The 17,533-nt window shown below is 38.9% G+C and overlaps 1 protein-coding gene across 1 annotated transcript; it reads left to right on the top strand.

Moving 5' to 3' along the window:
* The first annotated feature begins 11,515 nt into the window (after nucleotides 1-11,515).
* Nucleotides 11,516-17,434, top strand: LOC132157509 (interferon regulatory factor 1-like). Its single transcript, XM_059566879.1, has 8 exons — nucleotides 11,516-12,861; nucleotides 12,934-13,132; nucleotides 14,293-14,392; nucleotides 15,154-15,333; nucleotides 15,478-15,693; nucleotides 15,768-15,820; nucleotides 16,897-16,990; nucleotides 17,126-17,434. Exons 2-8 carry the CDS (start codon nucleotides 13,046-13,048, stop codon nucleotides 17,203-17,205), a joined length of 810 nt encoding a protein of 269 aa, XP_059422862.1. The 5' UTR covers nucleotides 11,516-12,861; nucleotides 12,934-13,045; the 3' UTR covers nucleotides 17,206-17,434.
* Nucleotides 17,435-17,533: the final 99 nt, after the last annotated feature.

Raw genomic sequence — 17,533 nt, 5'->3', positions numbered from 1 at the left:
ACTTGTTTAGGATTCAAAATGTTATTTGCTTTTAATTTATGTCATTATGTCCTTTTTGAATAAGCATCTTATACATATATTAGACCAATTTAAGCAATTATTATACCAGCAAACTCAAAATTGGATTAAAAATTAAACTAGGCTATAAATACTTGGATTATTATATTATTATGTAGACTAGTGTTTATTTACTGATAGACAGTCAAAAAGACAAATTAATCAATATTTTATTTATAACAAGGTTTTATTTATTTATAAAATAATAACACACCACAGATCCTACAGGGGCTGTCACGTGATTAAGGAATGATTTGAACCCGAAGACTTGTCAGACAAGAGGTGACTGAAGACCCAGGTAAAGAATTAATTAATATTTTCTGTATCTTTATGGCGTTTTAGTTTTGTATTGTTTGTAGTGTCAACGTTTGCATAAGTACTAGATGTGTTAGAGAAGTAATACGTAACACTTTAATTGCATTTTGCTAAAATGACTCGAAAAAAGATTTGTTCATTTTGCTGAACGCGACTCAAAAGTCTGAGTCGGTATAATGATCCGAACTTCCCATCACTAGTGTCTCGACTTCCCAAACTTGATAAAGTAAAAGTCCAAGTCCGCACGAGCGTTGTTGCTCTGACGACGCTGCACTTCTTTGAATCGCGAACTTCTGTAGAGTCTGTAAAATGATTGGCCATAAAATGAACCAATCACAAGACATTTTATAGGAGGGGGGGCACCTGGGGTGGCCAATCGAATTGCCACCACGTAGACCCACCCCTGAATAGGAGTAACAGAAGCAGTCTTGAGTGAGATAGGAACAGTGGAAGAAATGAAAGACATGTTGAAGAGGTGTGAGATTGGGGCAGACATAACAGGGAAACAGTGTTTCAGGAGAAAAGTAGGTGCAGGGTCTAGTTGGCTGGAAGAGGAATTCAATTTCTGTATTACATCAACTATTAGAGATGGATTTGTTAAGGTTAAGGTAGTCAATGATTGGGTAGATTGAGTTTGCTCCCAATTAGAAATGGTTGGTTCCTCATCAAAAGTCCCACATTAAACATCCAAGTTTCCCTGGAAGTGGTGCAAAAAAGTACAACACAAATCTTCAGATTCATGTAGGCTGATACTATGATTTGGTGTCTGGATTAGTTTGATTACCATGCTAAATAGTGCTTTAGGCCTAGCTTTGTTAATGAAGCTGGAGCTATAAGAAGAGTGGGCTGTATTCAAGGCAGTTTTATAGTTATTGATGTAATCAGAATAAACAAGATAATGAACAGTTAAACCTGTTTTCCTAAAAAGACGTTCAAGTTGTCTGTTTTTTTGCTTTCATAGTGTGAAGCTCTGAATCAAACCAAGCAGAGGAGTAAAACATGGGAAAAGACCTGGTCCTAATTGGGGCGTACTCATCCAGGATGTTAGAAATAAAAGAATGGTACATATCATAAATCATAGATGGAGAAGTAAAATTTAAAACTTCAGGAACAGAAGAGGAAGCAACAGAGGCAGAGAACGTACTGGTATCAACAGCATTTACATGACGCTATGAAATAGTTATGTTATCAGTGCATTTGGCTGGACAGATTAATGTAAAATCAAAAATAATAAGCTTGTGGTCAGAGATAGGAATAGCCAGACCACTGACAGAAATATTATTCAAACCAGATGTACAGACCAGATCAAGTGTATGACCATGAGTGTGAGTTGACAATTTTATATTCTGAATAAGATCAAAACAGTCCAGTACAGACAATTGTTGAGCAGTATTAGAGCAGAAAGTGTCAACATGGATGTTAAAATCACCAAGTAAGATGGGATTAACCTGGGATGACACAGCACAGGTTAACGTTATTAATTGACTGAGTTCTGAGAAGAATTCAGCTTGCTGCTTGGGTGGTCTATAAATCAATGTTACTATGAGGGGATGTTTTAAACCAACCTTCATAACCATAAACTCAAATGTCACAGTGTTATGAAAATCAAGTTGGGTAAGTTCTAGGAGACATGATAAATGACTGCAAGACCACCCCCTTTGCCAGCTGTACGAGGTTTCGACAGATATTGATATCCAGTTGGGGTAAGCAAATTTAGATGTAAATAGTCAGGTGATTGACAAGTCTTGGTAAGAAATAACATATCCAGGTTATTGTCAATAATTATTTTGTTTATTTAGGAACCTTTATCAGAAATGGAGCGACAAATAAGAAGAGCACAGTGTTTCTCCACAATACTTCCAAGGGAGGTAACGTTATCCATGGAGACAATCCTAGTTGTGTTGACCAGTGTTCGGCAGTTGCTTTGATAACATTTAAGCTTCCTCTGAGCCCTGTTGCTAGACCAGACTCACAGGATCACACTAGACCATGGCTGATGAATACTGAAAGTACTTCTAGACGAGTGATGTAAATAATGCGGGCGACAAATGATAGCAAGTGTACAGAAGTGTTCATATGTCGTGGAGTCGAGACGCAGGTGCCCATTTAAAGCCTTTAGTTAGCAGGGCGTATATCCAATTTCCATGTTGGGGTTCAATCCAATAGTGACCAAAACAAATAATAATGAGCCTTAGAGCTATTGACGTGTTGGAAATTGCCATGGGAATGCCAGCCATCAGAAAAACCACATTAGCCAGAACCACAATCATCGCAGCATCTACTGTACAAGAGTTCACTGATAGGAAGGCTACCCGACCAGACATTAAGCCAGTAGACCAACTGACAAGAAGAGTGTTAACTCATCTGACTGTCCGTCCAATAGATGGAGAATAGAAGAGGTAGAGGACTCACAGTAAACCAACAACCAAAAGTTCCTTACTCACCTTCTGATCATTGCTTCACATTGCCACAGCCCGTCTGCCAATAAAACTGCTGTTTTGCATACCTTACTCTGTGTTTCTGGCCTGTTTGCTGTTAGAAGACCGGACCAACAAATATAAATTGGGCTGAGGACCAGCTGTGGTGTCTGCGGTAGGGAATTTATTTGAACAAGGTAGAAGTTAAGAATGGGATTCATCCTCATCCAGCTCCATCTGAAACACACCTTGCCTCTCCAGCTCATCCCAGACCGGGACCCTCCACATTCCTAACCAATGGCTCAGATCAATTCAATTCAATTCAAGTTTATTTGTATAGCGCTTTTTACTATACAAATCATTACAAAGCAACTTTACCGAAAATTACGTTTATACAGTATTTAGTAGTAGCTTGTAAGTGGTGACTGTCAGTTTGTGTGCATATGACAGGATTTTTCAGAAAAATTAATACAAGACGTAGTCAACCAGACGATGAACATTATTAACAGCAATTATTATATGATGCAGTCACACTTGTAGCAATATTTGTTAGTTCTGTTTGTTGATTCAGGGTTAGCATCATCTGGGGTCCTCTGAGGGTCAGCATCATCTCTTCTCAGGATGAAGATCCCAGCAGAAACAGAGAAACAAATAGAGACATCATTAGCATAGCTGCTGATCCAACAAAATAAAATTAATTAGTTTAACCAAAGATAAAGAATAAGAATGTGCATTTGATCAGATGCAACTGCAGTCACAATTTATGAGATGCATTATTTGAATGCTGGGCAAAAGAGATGTGTTTTTTCTGAACCCCAAACATTATCAGGAAGGCTATTTCAGACTTTGGGAGCCAAATGTGAAAAAGCCCTTTAGTGGACTTTGCTATCCTAGGAACTACCAAAAGTCCAGCACTTTGTGACCTTAGGGAGCGTGATGGATTGTAACGTGGTAGAAGACTAGTTAGATACGCAGGAGCTAAACCATTTAGGGCCTTATAGGTAAGTAATGATAATTTGTAACTGATACAGAACTTAATAGGTAGCCAGTGCAAAGACTGTAAAATTGGGGTAATATGAACATATTTTCTTGAACTGGTAAGGACTCTAGCTGCTGCATTTTGGACTACCTGTAGCTTGTTTATTAAAGAAGCAGGACAACCACCTAGAAGTGCATTACAATAGTCCAGTCTAGAGGTCATGAATGCATGAACTAGCTTTTCTGCATCAGAAACATGTAACATGTTTTGAGCTTGGTAATGTTTCTATCTGATCACCCACTACCCCCATTACACCCATTACATCAAACGGCGCTCAAATATGCATCCATTTTCCAGTCTTCAGTTCCAAGCTCCTTCTCAGTCCTCACCCCAGAAATGCTGGCTGATCCACAGTAAAGCCCACCAGTCGATTCACTTCCAAGCCCTATGATGACAGCAGCTATCTCCTTAACCTCAGCCGAAAAAAGGAGAATGAAGAAGAAATGTCTGTTGGCTCTGGCCCCTGACCTGAGTTGAGAAATGTCTCTAGTCCCTGACCAGAGCCAAAAGATGGCTCTGGCCCAGACCCCAAGGATCCAGCCCCTGACCAGAGACGAGAGATGGCTCTGGCCCCGACTCCATCTGGCAAATCTCCGGTCTCTACCCAACAATATGGACAAATAAGGATTTCTCACACTCGGCTGCTCTGTGTTTCACGGAAACCTGACTGAATGACGCCATTCCAGACAGCGCGCTCCATCTGCCGGACTTTCAGCTGTTCAGAGCGGACCGCGACACAGAATCAACGGGGAAATCGTGCGGCGGCGGGACATGCTTTTACATCAATGAACGGTGGTGTACAGATGTAACTGTATTAAAGATGTGCTGTTCAGATCTAGAAGTGCTTTTTGTTAACTGCAAGCCGTTCTATTCACAGCAGGAGTTTTACTTGTTCATTCTGATGAGTGTTTACATTCCTCTGCACGTGCACTTGAGCTCAGCTTTACAGAAACTCGCTGATCAGATCACAGAGATCACATTCTTGGGGACTTTAATCAAGCCAATCTCTCCCATGAACTGCAAAAATACAGACAGCATGTTACATGTCCCACCAGAGACAGTAATATGTTGGATCACTGTTACACCACAATAAAAGATGCATATCACTCTTATCCATGGGCAGCTTTGGGGCACTCTGATCATTGTTTGGTTCATCTCATACCAACCTACAAACAGAAACTTAAATGTGCTAAACCTGTAGTAAAGACTGTGAAGAGGTGGACCAGTGAAACATTTACAAGCTTTTTTTGTTTTGACCTCACTTACTGGAGTGTTTTTGAAGCTGCTACCACAGATCTGGACAAACTCATAGAGATTGTGACATCCTATATTAGTTTTTGTGAGGATATATGCATTCCTACCTAAATTTGGAAGACCAGTTTACTTCCAACGACTCAACTTCAGTCTGGAAAGGGCTGAGAGCCATCACAAACTACAAGACACCATCCCCTTGCACTGAGGCAAATCAACGACTTGCTAACGACCTGAATGAGTTTTATTGTAGATTGAAAACCCACCACACCCATTCTGACCATCTCCCTTCACATCCGTTAACACCTCCTGCAATCCCCCTCTCCATACCTCCTGCTCTTCAAATCTGTGAAGATGATGTGCGCCAGGTCTTCAAGAAGAACAATAGAAGAAAAGCACCAGGCCCAGATGGCGTTACACCAGCCTGTCTGAAAATCTGTGCTGACCAGCTGGCCCCCATCTTTTCACAGATCTTCAACAGATCTCTGGAGTTGTGTGAAGTGCCTTCCTGCTTCAAACGCTCCACCATAATCCCCATTCCAAAGAAACCCAAGATAACAGGACTTAACGACTACAGACCTGTGGCTCTAACGTCTGTCGCCATGAAGTCCTTTGAAAAACTGGTTTTGGCTTATCTGAAGGACATCAATGGACCCTTACTGGACCCCCTGCAGTTTGCTTACTTAGCAAACAGGTCTGTGGATGATTTGATCAACATGGGATTGCACTTCATCCTGAAACATTTGGACAAAACAGGGACTTATGTGAGGATCCTGTATGTGGATCCTGTACGGGGGAAGTTGTGGACTAGTGGTTAGAAAGTTTGACTTCTAACCCTAGGGTTGTGTGTATGAGTCTCGGGCCAGCAATACCATGACTTAGATTCCCTTGAGTAAGGCACTGAACCCCCAACTGCTCCCCAGGCGCCCACTGCTCCTGGTATGTGTTCACGGTTTGTGTGTGTGTTCACTGCTCTGTGTGTGTGCACTTTGGATGGGTTAAATGCAGAGCACGACTTCTGAGTATGGGACACCATACTTGGCTGAATGTCCCGTCACTCAAAGTGTTTGGTTTACTCAGCCACAGGGGTGTAAAATTAGTCATTTTACTTGATAAATGTAATGAAGTATTAGTTTGGGGGATTTGTGCTTTTTGGTTGAGAACCGGTAAAGTTTGTTTTTCTCACATTCTTGTATTTCGTCTGTAATGAATCTCTCATCATTTTCTCGCCCTCACACCGTCCCAGATGCTTATGGCTGACTTTCTTCATATGAAAAGATTTTTTCACAGATGTTTTTAGTGCAAATAATGGAAGTTTACAAGACCACTTCAAAAACCACACAAAGTGAATGTGATGGTCAGGTTTAAAACACTAGAATTGGCCATTGATTCATCAGCAGGGGTCATATAGGTTTCCATCATGTTCACTTTGTGTAACTTTTGAAGCTCCATTTTTGGACATCCCATTATATTTAGGGTGATGGTTTATCTTTTTGTAAAACCCTTTGATTGTGTTCATCTGAAGACAGTCAGTCATATACACATGGGACAGCATGACTGTGTGCCACATGGAGTTTCCCATTATAGGATATTGTTGTTGCAGTAGACAGATGCGTTTGACCAGTGACATTGCATTTGACCAAATTTTTATCCAGTGTATTTTTTTAAATGTAAAATCACTGGACTATAAAGTTAACTTTTTACAGTCCAGTGATTGATTTTAATAAAATTCACATTTTTGGATCCCTTAGTATACTTCTACTTTTTAAATATTTAAGTAAGTTGTACTTTTCTACTTTTACTCTAGCATAATTTTGGTCAGATACCTGTACTTTTATTTGAGTAAAAATTTCATTGAGTGTCAGTACTTTCACTTGAGTATATTTTTGAATGATTTTTACACCTCTGCTCATCCAAAGGCTAGTCAGAAGACTTAAAATATTAAATATAATAAAAAATATAATTAAAACTATCATCACACACTGCTTACTTTCTGCACATCTTAACTGGGCCCATTTCCTGTTTTGTTTGTCACTCCTCAAACACAGAAGGAATCATGGGCTGGGACTCGAGAGGAGGCAACATGAAAATTATATCAGGACAACCCTTACAACCAAGTTTACTTAAGTAAAGTTCAAGTATATTTTAAGTATACTTTATATTGCAAGTATACAAATATCAGTAATCTAGTAGTATACTTGTAAGTGTACTGTTTCAATACTCCTTGGGACTAAACTTGGGACTTAAAGTATACTTTAAGTATAACAGTAGCAAACTTTGAGTACACAACTAGTTTACCTCTATGTTTTTAGTTTGTACTGCAATTATACTAAAATTGAACTGATTAAGTTTAGTTCAGAAAAGTTAAAATTTAGTTTAAAAAAGTTAAAAAAGTAAAAAGTTTAGTTTACTAATTAAATACTTTGTACACTTTGAAGTATAGTCTCATTAAACTACTAGTTTTATACTGCAAGTATACTCAAGTTTTCTTTAAGTGAACTTTACATCATACTTTAAGTATACTACTATGTACCTATTTAGGTTTTAATTGGTATATATTTTGTTATATGAATATCTGAACATACAAACATCACCAGAAAGAGAAGGATATCTGCTTGTTAACAAAAACACTTTATTCTAGCTTCATGCATTCTTTTTTTTAAACACTTTAAGTTTCATAAAAAAATAAAGAAATAACATTTTGAACAAAAAGCTGAAAAAAGACTATGAATTGGATTCAGAATGATAATCAAAATGTAGATGGAGTCGTTAAACACCCTAATGCTTGACTGTAATTATTACGTCTTCATTGGTTGACATTTTATTCCATAACGTTAGTTTTGATGCTGTTTCATGTCAGATGATCGTGTTAGATTACATGTGTCAGTATCTGTTGGTTCTTTTTTCTTCTTCACTTGTGTTTTTTATTTCTTTTATTCTGTGTCTTAGATGCGCACTAGCGCCCTCTACCATATAATAATCAAAACACGGATACTAGGAATAGCTCAAATATATTTTTGTATAAATCAAGTATACTTAAATGCCATTTTAGGTATATTTATGAGGAGCACATAAAGCCCATATCTGAGAAGTACATAAAAAGGAAAGTAAAAAAGAAAACTTTCCTATTGTTTTTTTTTTTTTTTTAGTTTAAAAAAAGTATACTAACAGCACACTTGAATAAACTTCTTTTTCATAAGGGAACCAGTTGCAGCCAAGGACCACAGGGAACACTGGGGGAAAAAACACCCCCATAGTTTAAAAAGACCTGGGGCAGATGGAGGTGGAGACCCAGGTGGAGAATATACACTACCAGGCAAAAGTTTTTGAACAGTAAGGTTTTTAATGTTTATATATATATATATATATATATTAAGTCTCTTCTGCTCACCAAGCCTGCATTTATTTGATCCAAAATACAGCAGTAATATTGTGAAATAGTTTTACTATTTAAAATAACTCTTTCTGTGTGAATCTGTGTTAAAGTGTAATGTATTTCTGTGATGTGCAGCTGTATTTTCAGCATCATTCCTCCAGTCTTCAGTGTCACATGATCTTCAGAAATCATGAAAATATGATGATTGATGATTTACTGCTCAATAAATATTTATAGTGTAGCCTACACACACACACACACACATATATTATGGTCTAAAATATGCATCCCCCCCCCCTCCCGTGATAGGACAGGTATAGACTGACAGGAATCAAGGTGGCAGAGAGAAGCGAATGGAATGTGGAAAGTCCTTGAGTTTAAATATTTCATAAACAAAGCAATAGTTGGTAAAACCAGCAGGGCTTACAATACAACTGACACACATAGGGAACCAAAACACAGACAGCACAACACAACCAACAGAGAGACACTCAAGAACAAACACAAAAGATCTGCTGAGGGCCTCTGGTGATCGGCGAGTGAAATACAGCAGCAGAGCACTGACCATAGACAACACATCTGTGTGGAAAATGAACCATATTGCAAATGATGAAGGAGAACATTAGACTTGTGTAAAGGTTTTGTAGTTAACACCATAGGAAACTATGCACCTAGGGCATGAAAATAGTGCTAGGTCCGGGCTCTGGCTCTGATTTGGGTCATGGATGGCAAGGGACAACTGTGTTAAATGCAAATAAGAAAATAAATTATATTCAAACTAAATACATAAGGAACAACAACTTTAAATTACTTGAGCAACATTGTAATGAAATGGTCCCAATAAAACCAGATAATCAATCAATTAATAATTAGAATGACACACATTTAGTCTGTGGCTCTCACCTGTCTTTTAGTTTTTGCTATCTTATGTGTATGGACTGTCTATGATTTTTTTGTTTTAGTTCCTTGTTGGTAGCAGAAGAAGGTAATGTGTGGTTGTTTCGCGTGCACAGACTGCGGGCGATCTCCATGACGTCACCGACGCAATAACGTCATACGTCAATTACTGTGTGGACCTGTGCATACCAATCAAAAAAATCTAATACTACAATAACAACAAACCGTGGTTTAACAACGATATTAAACAGTTAAGAAAGGAGAAAAATGCAGCTCATCTATCAGGAAACAAAGAAAAATATATGGCTTCCAAATAGAAACTGAGATCTGCAATAAGAAGAGCCAAATCCAACTATGCTACTAAACTAGAAGAACAAATCACCTCTAATGATACACATTTTATCTGGAAAAACTTCAAAACATGACAAATTACAAAAAGAAACCCACCCCCATACCTGACGGCGATAATCAGCTCTCTGATACACTCAACTTCTTTTATGGGAGGTTTGAGCAGGTACCGGCTACACCACCATCTCCTCCCGACCCCCCCCCCCCCCCTTTTACCATTTACAAGGAGGAGGTGAGGAGCACCTTCAGGGGACTTAAGAGGAATAAAGCCCTCGGCCCAGACAACATCAGCCCCACCGTTCTCCACCACTGCGCTGCAGAACTGGCTGGGGTCTTCGCCGACATTTTCAATACCTCCCTCTGTCAAAACTTAGTACCCAAGTGTTTCAAAGAATCCATTATCATCCCGGTTCCTAAGACCAAGACCATCTCCTGCCTCAATGATTACAGACCTATTGCCTTGACTTCAGCAGTCATGAAATCATTCGAGCACATCATACTCAATCACCTAAAAACCGTCACCACCCCCCTCATTGACCCATTCCAATTTGCATACAGAGCCAACAGGTCAGTTGAGGACACCGTCAACTTAGCAATTCATCACATACTGAACCACCTTGAGTCCGCAAATACATATGCCCGCATCCTGTTTATGGATTTCAGTTCTGCATTCAATACAATAAACCCGGCCAAACTTTTTAATATATTACTGGACATGAATATCGACCCATGCATCTGTCACTGGATTCACAGTTTTCTCTGGAATAGGCAACAGAAGTTAAAGATTAACAATTATACATCCTCCCCTCTGTTCCACAGTACAGGCGCACCTCAAGGTTGTGTTCTCTCACCCTGGCTATTCTCTCTCTACACAAACCAGCTCACATCACACCATAGATCTGTCGGACTATACAAATATGCGGACGATACAACCATCATAAGATTCATCACCAACAACCAAGAAACCGAATACCGTGCACAGATCAACCAAGCAGTGACCTGGTGTACAGACCATGATCTCCTACTCAATACATCAAAAACAAAAGAACTCATCGTCGACCTAAGACGTCAGCCATCCCCCAAAACTCCAGTGCTCATTGAAGGTGAACCCATCTCCATCATTGATACATTTAAATTCCTTGGGACCCATATCAGCAACAACCTCAAATGGAAAATCAACACAGATCATATCTACAAAAAAGCCCAGCAAAGACTTTTCCATCTCCGACAGCTCAAGAAGTTCAGAGTAAGGTTTCATCTCCTGCTCCGCTTCTATACGGCCATCGTTGAAAGCATCCTCACCACATCCATCACAGTTTGGTTTGGCAGTCTTGACACACTTTCCCGGAAGAAATTACAGCGCATTATCAACAGAGCATCCAAAGTCATTGGTTCACCCCTACCATTCCTTGAATCACTCTACCACAAACGGACACTACGCAGAGCCCACAAAATAATTTCTAATATCACCCACCCTGCACACTATGCCTTCCAGCTACTGCCCTCTGGGAGGCGTTATAGGACAATCGCCTCCAGAACAACTCGCTTCAAAAACAGTTTCATCCCAATAGCAATAAACATTTTGAACTCTGACCGCTGTGGATTAAGCATGACCCCTTATGTATTAATGTGTTTGTCTGTATGTTATTTTATTTTATATGTTTATTGTTTGTTTAATGTAATGCTGGAACCTGTACTAAAGAGCTGTACTGAAAACAAATTCCACCAGCTTGGCTGTGTGGTCATTAAAATTAAAATCAAATCAAATAAAAAAAATAGGTTTATGTGTGTGTGTGTGTGTGTGTGTGAGAGACGTCATTATCTGCTCCTGTAATTAGGTCATTCAGTACCGATACTGATACTGTGGCTACCTTTGACAACCACAGCTAATCTGAGTCAAACATGAAACTGTGAGTCAGTGGTAAGCTTCATTACAGTCAGAGTCAGATTAAGATGTGTGTGATGAGGGCTAGCAACAGCGGCACCTTCTCCAGCTTTGTTTAAGTAAACCAGTTCTACTGTATGGGAACCAGTGTGTCAAACTGAATTTTGTCCTGAGTGTGTGGATTTCAGATTTCATGTCCTATTTCTGATTGAGCAGCACTTGTTGGTGTGGTTTCAAATGACACTGATATGATGTATGTAGCTGTCACACTAGCTCCAGAGACAACATCGTTACATAATTACAGTCATTAAGAGTGTGTTAATCACATTCCTTAAAATATTACGTTTCTGTTCTGCACGTACGATTCAGCCTGAAGATAAAGGGGAAAAAGTTCCATACATGTAAACTATTCTTTGCAATTTGTGTCTTGTGTGTGTGTGTACCTCTGATTTCATATATAGCATATATATTTCATGCATCTTGGTGCTGCGTGCTGTAAATGATGAATGTGTGCATTATGCAAGACTCCTAAATCTACTTACACATTAGTATCTCCACGACTGACATTAATATGCATGAGTAATTCATAGATAATAAAGGTTAACTTTCCATATGCTCATTTTATCAGCTGTAAACACAGACCTGAACTACCAAATGGGCCTGATACAGAAAATGTTCATTTCAGAATAACGTTTAATCAGCGATCAAACTATGGTCTGTACGGACTGGTTGACAAAGAACTGTTTTGACATTCATTCCGTGTTTGTTTGCTGGAACTGTTAATTAGAACAACATATTTGCAATGACTTGACTGTGAAAAGAGCGAGACTAATAATCGTTTCATTGGAAAATACCTAAGATGCATAAACAGCTCAGGGAAGTTCACGGGAAACGAGTCGAAGCACAAAAATGTAACCAAGAACACACGACTGCCTGATAAGAATCTGAAGTGTAACTCTCAAGGGCATTTTACCACACTTACAATAACACTGGAGAAACCTCAAAGCACCGCCGCACAGAGCTAAATACCTCCTTTTATCAGCTGAAGCTGAAGATTCTCCTGCGCTATTTCGTTTATTTGTTTGGCCCTTCAGGAAATACCTTCTCCAGCTATTCTGTCGTTAATATTAGTGACTGTACTGATGTATTTGTTTCCCTTTCAGTGCAATAAATCAAAATAGTGTTTGAAGCATAGGGGCGGGACTGTGCCGGGTCCCTCAGTACCACAGAAATCTACCCACAGTTGTGACGAAACCCTCCAAACCTGTTGGTGCAGGTATGAGCTTTGACTGACAGACTGAGGTGTGAAGTTTCCTCCTGTAATGTGAGTGCGTGCCACTGATTTCAGTGGTGCATGCGTGTGATGGTGCGGCGACACTGAAGACTGTCACACAGACTCCTGGAGGAATCTGGAGTCAGAAGCACACTGAGGGCCGTCCGTCGAGACTCCGGAGCCAGAGATGCATCAGGGACGCCTGCGTCTGCGGCCGTGGCTGGAGGAACAGATCGAATCCGGCACATACCCTGGAGTCGTGTGGCTGGACCAGGTGAGATCTGTAGTTAACAGAGCTGCTTCAAGCAACCTTCATTTATAGAGCACTTTTAGCACTAAAGATTGTGTCAAAGCAACTTTACCGTATCAAATAGGAAAATGTGTTTCAGTATGCAGAAGAATAATAGTGAACACTCATCATCCAGCTCAGTTCAGTCTAAATAGTATTTGTGTTATCAAGTCGAGGATATCGCTGGAAATATAGCATCCTAACTAAGCAATCCAGAGGAACCGGAACTCCATCAGTGACAGAATGGAGAAAAAACCTTGGGAGAAACCAGGCTCAGACTTGAAAAGTAACTTCACTACTTATTACTTTACTTTAATTTTTAAACATTTTTAGGGAATTTTTTTTAGGAAAGCACGTTCCTATAGTCTAGTAAAGTAGTGTAGTTACCAATATTATTAGTGTAATGTGTTACTTTACTTCGTTACCCAAAAAAGTAATATAGTTACTGTAATCCTTTACCCAACACTGTATACTAATATCTGCTTATTTAGGTATTAATTTGTATACATTTTGTTATATGAATATCTGAACGTACAAACATCACCAGAAAGAACAGGGTATCTGTCAGGGAACAAAAACATTTTATTCTAGCTTCATGCATTATTTTTTATAAACACTTGGATGTAAGTAAGAAAGAAATAAGGAAGAAAGAAAAAAACATTCTGAACAAAAAGCTGTAATAAAAAGACTTAAGATAATCAAAACGTAGATGGAGTCGACCAGCACCCCGAGCTTGACTGTCATTACCTCTTCATGGGTCGATGTTTTATTCCATAACATTACACAGTTTTGATGCTGTTTTATGTCTGATGATCGTGTTAGATTATGTGTGGAAGCATCTGTTGTTTTAGTTTCTTCTTCAATTGTGTTTTGGGAATTCTGTACAGAAGATGTGTAATAATGCCCCCTACCATATAACAATGAAACGTGGATTCCTGGAGCACAAGTGAAGCTCAAATATATCTAGACTTTGTACAAGTATACTTGAATGTCACACCAGAAAAGTACATAAAAGTTAGACTGAAAAAGTATACTTTCCTATTTTCTTTATTTAAAAGAAGTATACTAATAGCACACTTGAATAAACTTCTTTTTCATAAGGGTAGATACGTCAGTCTCTATACATTTGTGTTGTGTTTCTGTAGTCTGCCAGAGTTTTCCAGATTCCCTGGAAGCATGCGGCCCGACACGGCTGGAATATCGAGAAGGACGCGACTCTGTTTCGAAACTGGGCCATCCACACAGGTACAGAGACGGATTTCTCTGATTACAGCAGATGGATAAAAATGATCAAAATGACTAATGAAGCAGACAGGACATGATTCATATATAAAGTTTTCCATATTCAAATTTTGATACTTGTAACAATCAGGAAATGATCACAATGTCATATAAACAAATGAAAACATTTATATAAATATGCTATATACTAACATGTGTCTGATTAAATGGTACTTCATGCATTGGTTACCCTAAGGAACACGACCTATGAGTGTCCAAATCTGTATTTTCATGAAGTGAATGCACATTTGCTGTAGTGTCAAGTTTCGCTTGATGTTTTGAGTCTGCGAAACTCATCCACAAACACTCAGCCTTCGGACACTGAAGTTACTTACAAACGTCTGAAGGTCTTTTCATTTGATTCAAAATGTCAACCCCCTTTTAGACGATGCTTTCCCAAAAGATTTATTTCAGACAGAGTTTGACAAACAGAAAGAGTTGAAGAGGTTTTGTATTATTTTTGTAAGCTAACACTTCATTTTGTGATTTTGTCTGAAAAGTGATCTATAATTATTTAAAATAAATATGGCTTCTTTTGATATTTTAATATATAATCCAGTCAGAGATTTTGCCCAAATCTTCTGAAATGTCCAGATGAAGCACCAGAACTGCTCATTCAATGTAGCCATTATATTATTTGTAATTTTACCAAACATGTTTAAAAGAGAAGTTGAGCTCAGAAAGTTCAGACCAGGAATACTCTCCTCTCCTCTTGTGGATTTCAGGGCGGTACAAACCCGGCACAGACGAACCCGATCCCAAGACGTGGAAAGCAAACTTCAGATGTGCGCTCAACTCCCTGACAGACGTCAAAGAGCTTCAGGACAAGAGCGTCAAGAAAGGCCACAACGCTTTCAGAGTTTATATTCTCCTCCCACACAACAAAACTGTAAAAAGACGCAAAGGTATCTCCACATATATGAACCTTTCAGGATATTACTGGAAACTTCACATATAGTTCATCTGTGTATATTGAGTTCCTAAAGGTGATTTGGTTTATTCTCATGAATGCATAAGTAGTCTGAGTTTGTGATGAGGTTTCTCTTTAGCTTTAAGGTGTTTGGATACCGACAGTAAAGCAGCAATGTCTCCACAAACACAGAGGAACATACCACTGGAGAGATTTACAGCTAAGACACAAACTTCTTTCCCCACTATAATGGAGATGTCATATCTTTCCCGTCTGGATACAGAGGCTTTCTGGAAGCTCACAGATGACCGAGGCAGTGTGGAGGAGGAGAGACCAGTCATCACCTTCTCACAGGGTAACTGTACTCATCTGTGGACAATAATTAAGACTAGCGAAGGTTTAAAAGCGACTAATGAATGATCTCCACAGGACTGCAGCTGAACAAAACAGATGAGCACGAGCAAAGAGAAGCTGTGCTGAAGGTAAGATCTCTCTCTGATGGACGTGTTGGCTTGACAAACCACAAACACAGGTTAGGAGTCGACTCGAGCGAAAGAGATCTCAGGATGCCAAAGATTAAAAGTGTCTCACTTGCATGAAAACAAGCATCTTCAGGGCCTTGCTCTCAGCAGGAACAACCGTCTTTAAATTGTTGCAAAGGCAACTTACCCTGAAACTTAAAAAATACTGTTATAACCTTAGACTTAAAAAATACTGTATCTTATAGTAAATACTAGTGTTTTTGAATCATACCTTACTATAGTAAAGTGTATTATTATACTGTATATATGATAGTATTTATAACACTTTAATGAATGCTACAGCATACTGTAGTGTACTGATAAATGCAAAAAATACTGTAGTATACTTTAGTTTTGACTAAACATGTATTGTATTGTAGTATAATATACCCTATAGTTGTAGAAATCTTAGTACCTTATTGGGTAATTTGTTTATATCACTATTGTTAAATTACCACAGCAACAATAGAATTACCACAACAAATGAACTCAAGTTCTTTACCCTAGTATGGTTCAAGTTACTAGTATTTACTATAAATTACTATAGTATTTTGTCCTTTAGGATACCTGTTTTGTATGGAAGCCTGTTCCCGCCACTAAATAAAACAAGGTTGTCTTTTTTTCTCTCAGAATTGTGAGATATAAATGCACAATTACCCCGTCTTATTTTTTAATCAGTGGCAGAAACAGGCTTCCATTGTTATTGGGAACAGAAAGTTGAGGTTATCCGTTTACTCAGGTAAAAAATAATAATAATTAGTATCAGTCAACCACTCAAAAAAAAAACACTTTAAATGGAGTTAACCCAAAAATGGAAATGGTAATTTATTTACCCCATGGGGACCATCAACGGTTTCCAGCATTCTTCAAAACATCTAAATAACACAATTGTTATTTTTGGGTGAATGATCCCTTTGTGGCCTTCATGAACTCATCTCAGCTCCAGCTAATGCTTTGCCAAGCCAACGCCAAGGTTTGTTCTGAACGACTCTTTTCTAGTTATGTTTGATTTGAGACCGTGTGCATTCATTCTGCAGATCGTGGATCACCTGAAGCACCCGGAGCATTGGAGTCCCTCGTACGAGAGCGACCGGGGCTGGAGACCCAACTCCATGTGGATGGGATGCCTGTGTAAGAAAACCTCTCAACATCCTACTTCTATTCCCAGATAACACCGGAGAATAAAATAACATTCCAACAAAGTGTTTCCCCTAACCATAAGAATTACATGTCCTTATGAAGATCTATGAACTCCTCTGATTTCAGGTGAGACGATGGAGTTTTCCGGTTACTCCTTCCAGACTGACTGTAACGTTCACAATACCTCGTCAGGTCAATACGACTAGACCAACTAAACCAGCAGGTTCATACTACTGCATTTGTATTTTTTGCAGTGCAAGTGAAGAAAAAGCATAGTCATTCATGTTAATAAGTGGACAGTGAAACTGTGCCTGAATGATTTTGATTTGTAATTATGTTCAATTATGCAAAATAATTTCTTGGTCACTAAAGAAGACATCAGCTATTTTTATTTGTTCACCAAACCTTTCAATAAATCTTGAGTTTATGCTTTGGATTAAACTGTGTGTGGCCTTCATTCCCTCCTGCATCTGCCAGGGCTGTCCCCGTTTAACTCCAAATATAAGACCTTGATTAGCTGGATGAAACGTGGTC

The sequence above is a fragment of the Carassius carassius genome, chromosome 14 (assembly GCF_963082965.1).
Source record: "Carassius carassius chromosome 14, fCarCar2.1, whole genome shotgun sequence".
NCBI lineage: Eukaryota > Metazoa > Chordata > Actinopteri > Cypriniformes > Cyprinidae > Carassius > Carassius carassius.
This window is presented reverse-complemented; position numbering and strand designations above follow the sequence as displayed.

What these genes read in the sequence shown, in the direction of transcription:
- LOC132157509 (XM_059566879.1), top strand. Translation starts at nt 13,046, where the DNA reads ATGCATCAGGGACGCCTGCGTCTGCGGCCGTGGCTGGAGGAACAGATC. An exon ending in AACTGTAAAAAGACGCAAAG is followed by an intron (nt 15,334 to 15,477) that starts GTATCTCCACAT and finishes GTTTCTCTTTAG; the next exon opens with CTTTAAGGTGTTTGGATACC. An exon ending in AAAGAGAAGCTGTGCTGAAG is followed by an intron (nt 15,821 to 16,896) that starts GTAAGATCTCTC and finishes TTCATTCTGCAG; the next exon opens with ATCGTGGATCACCTGAAGCA.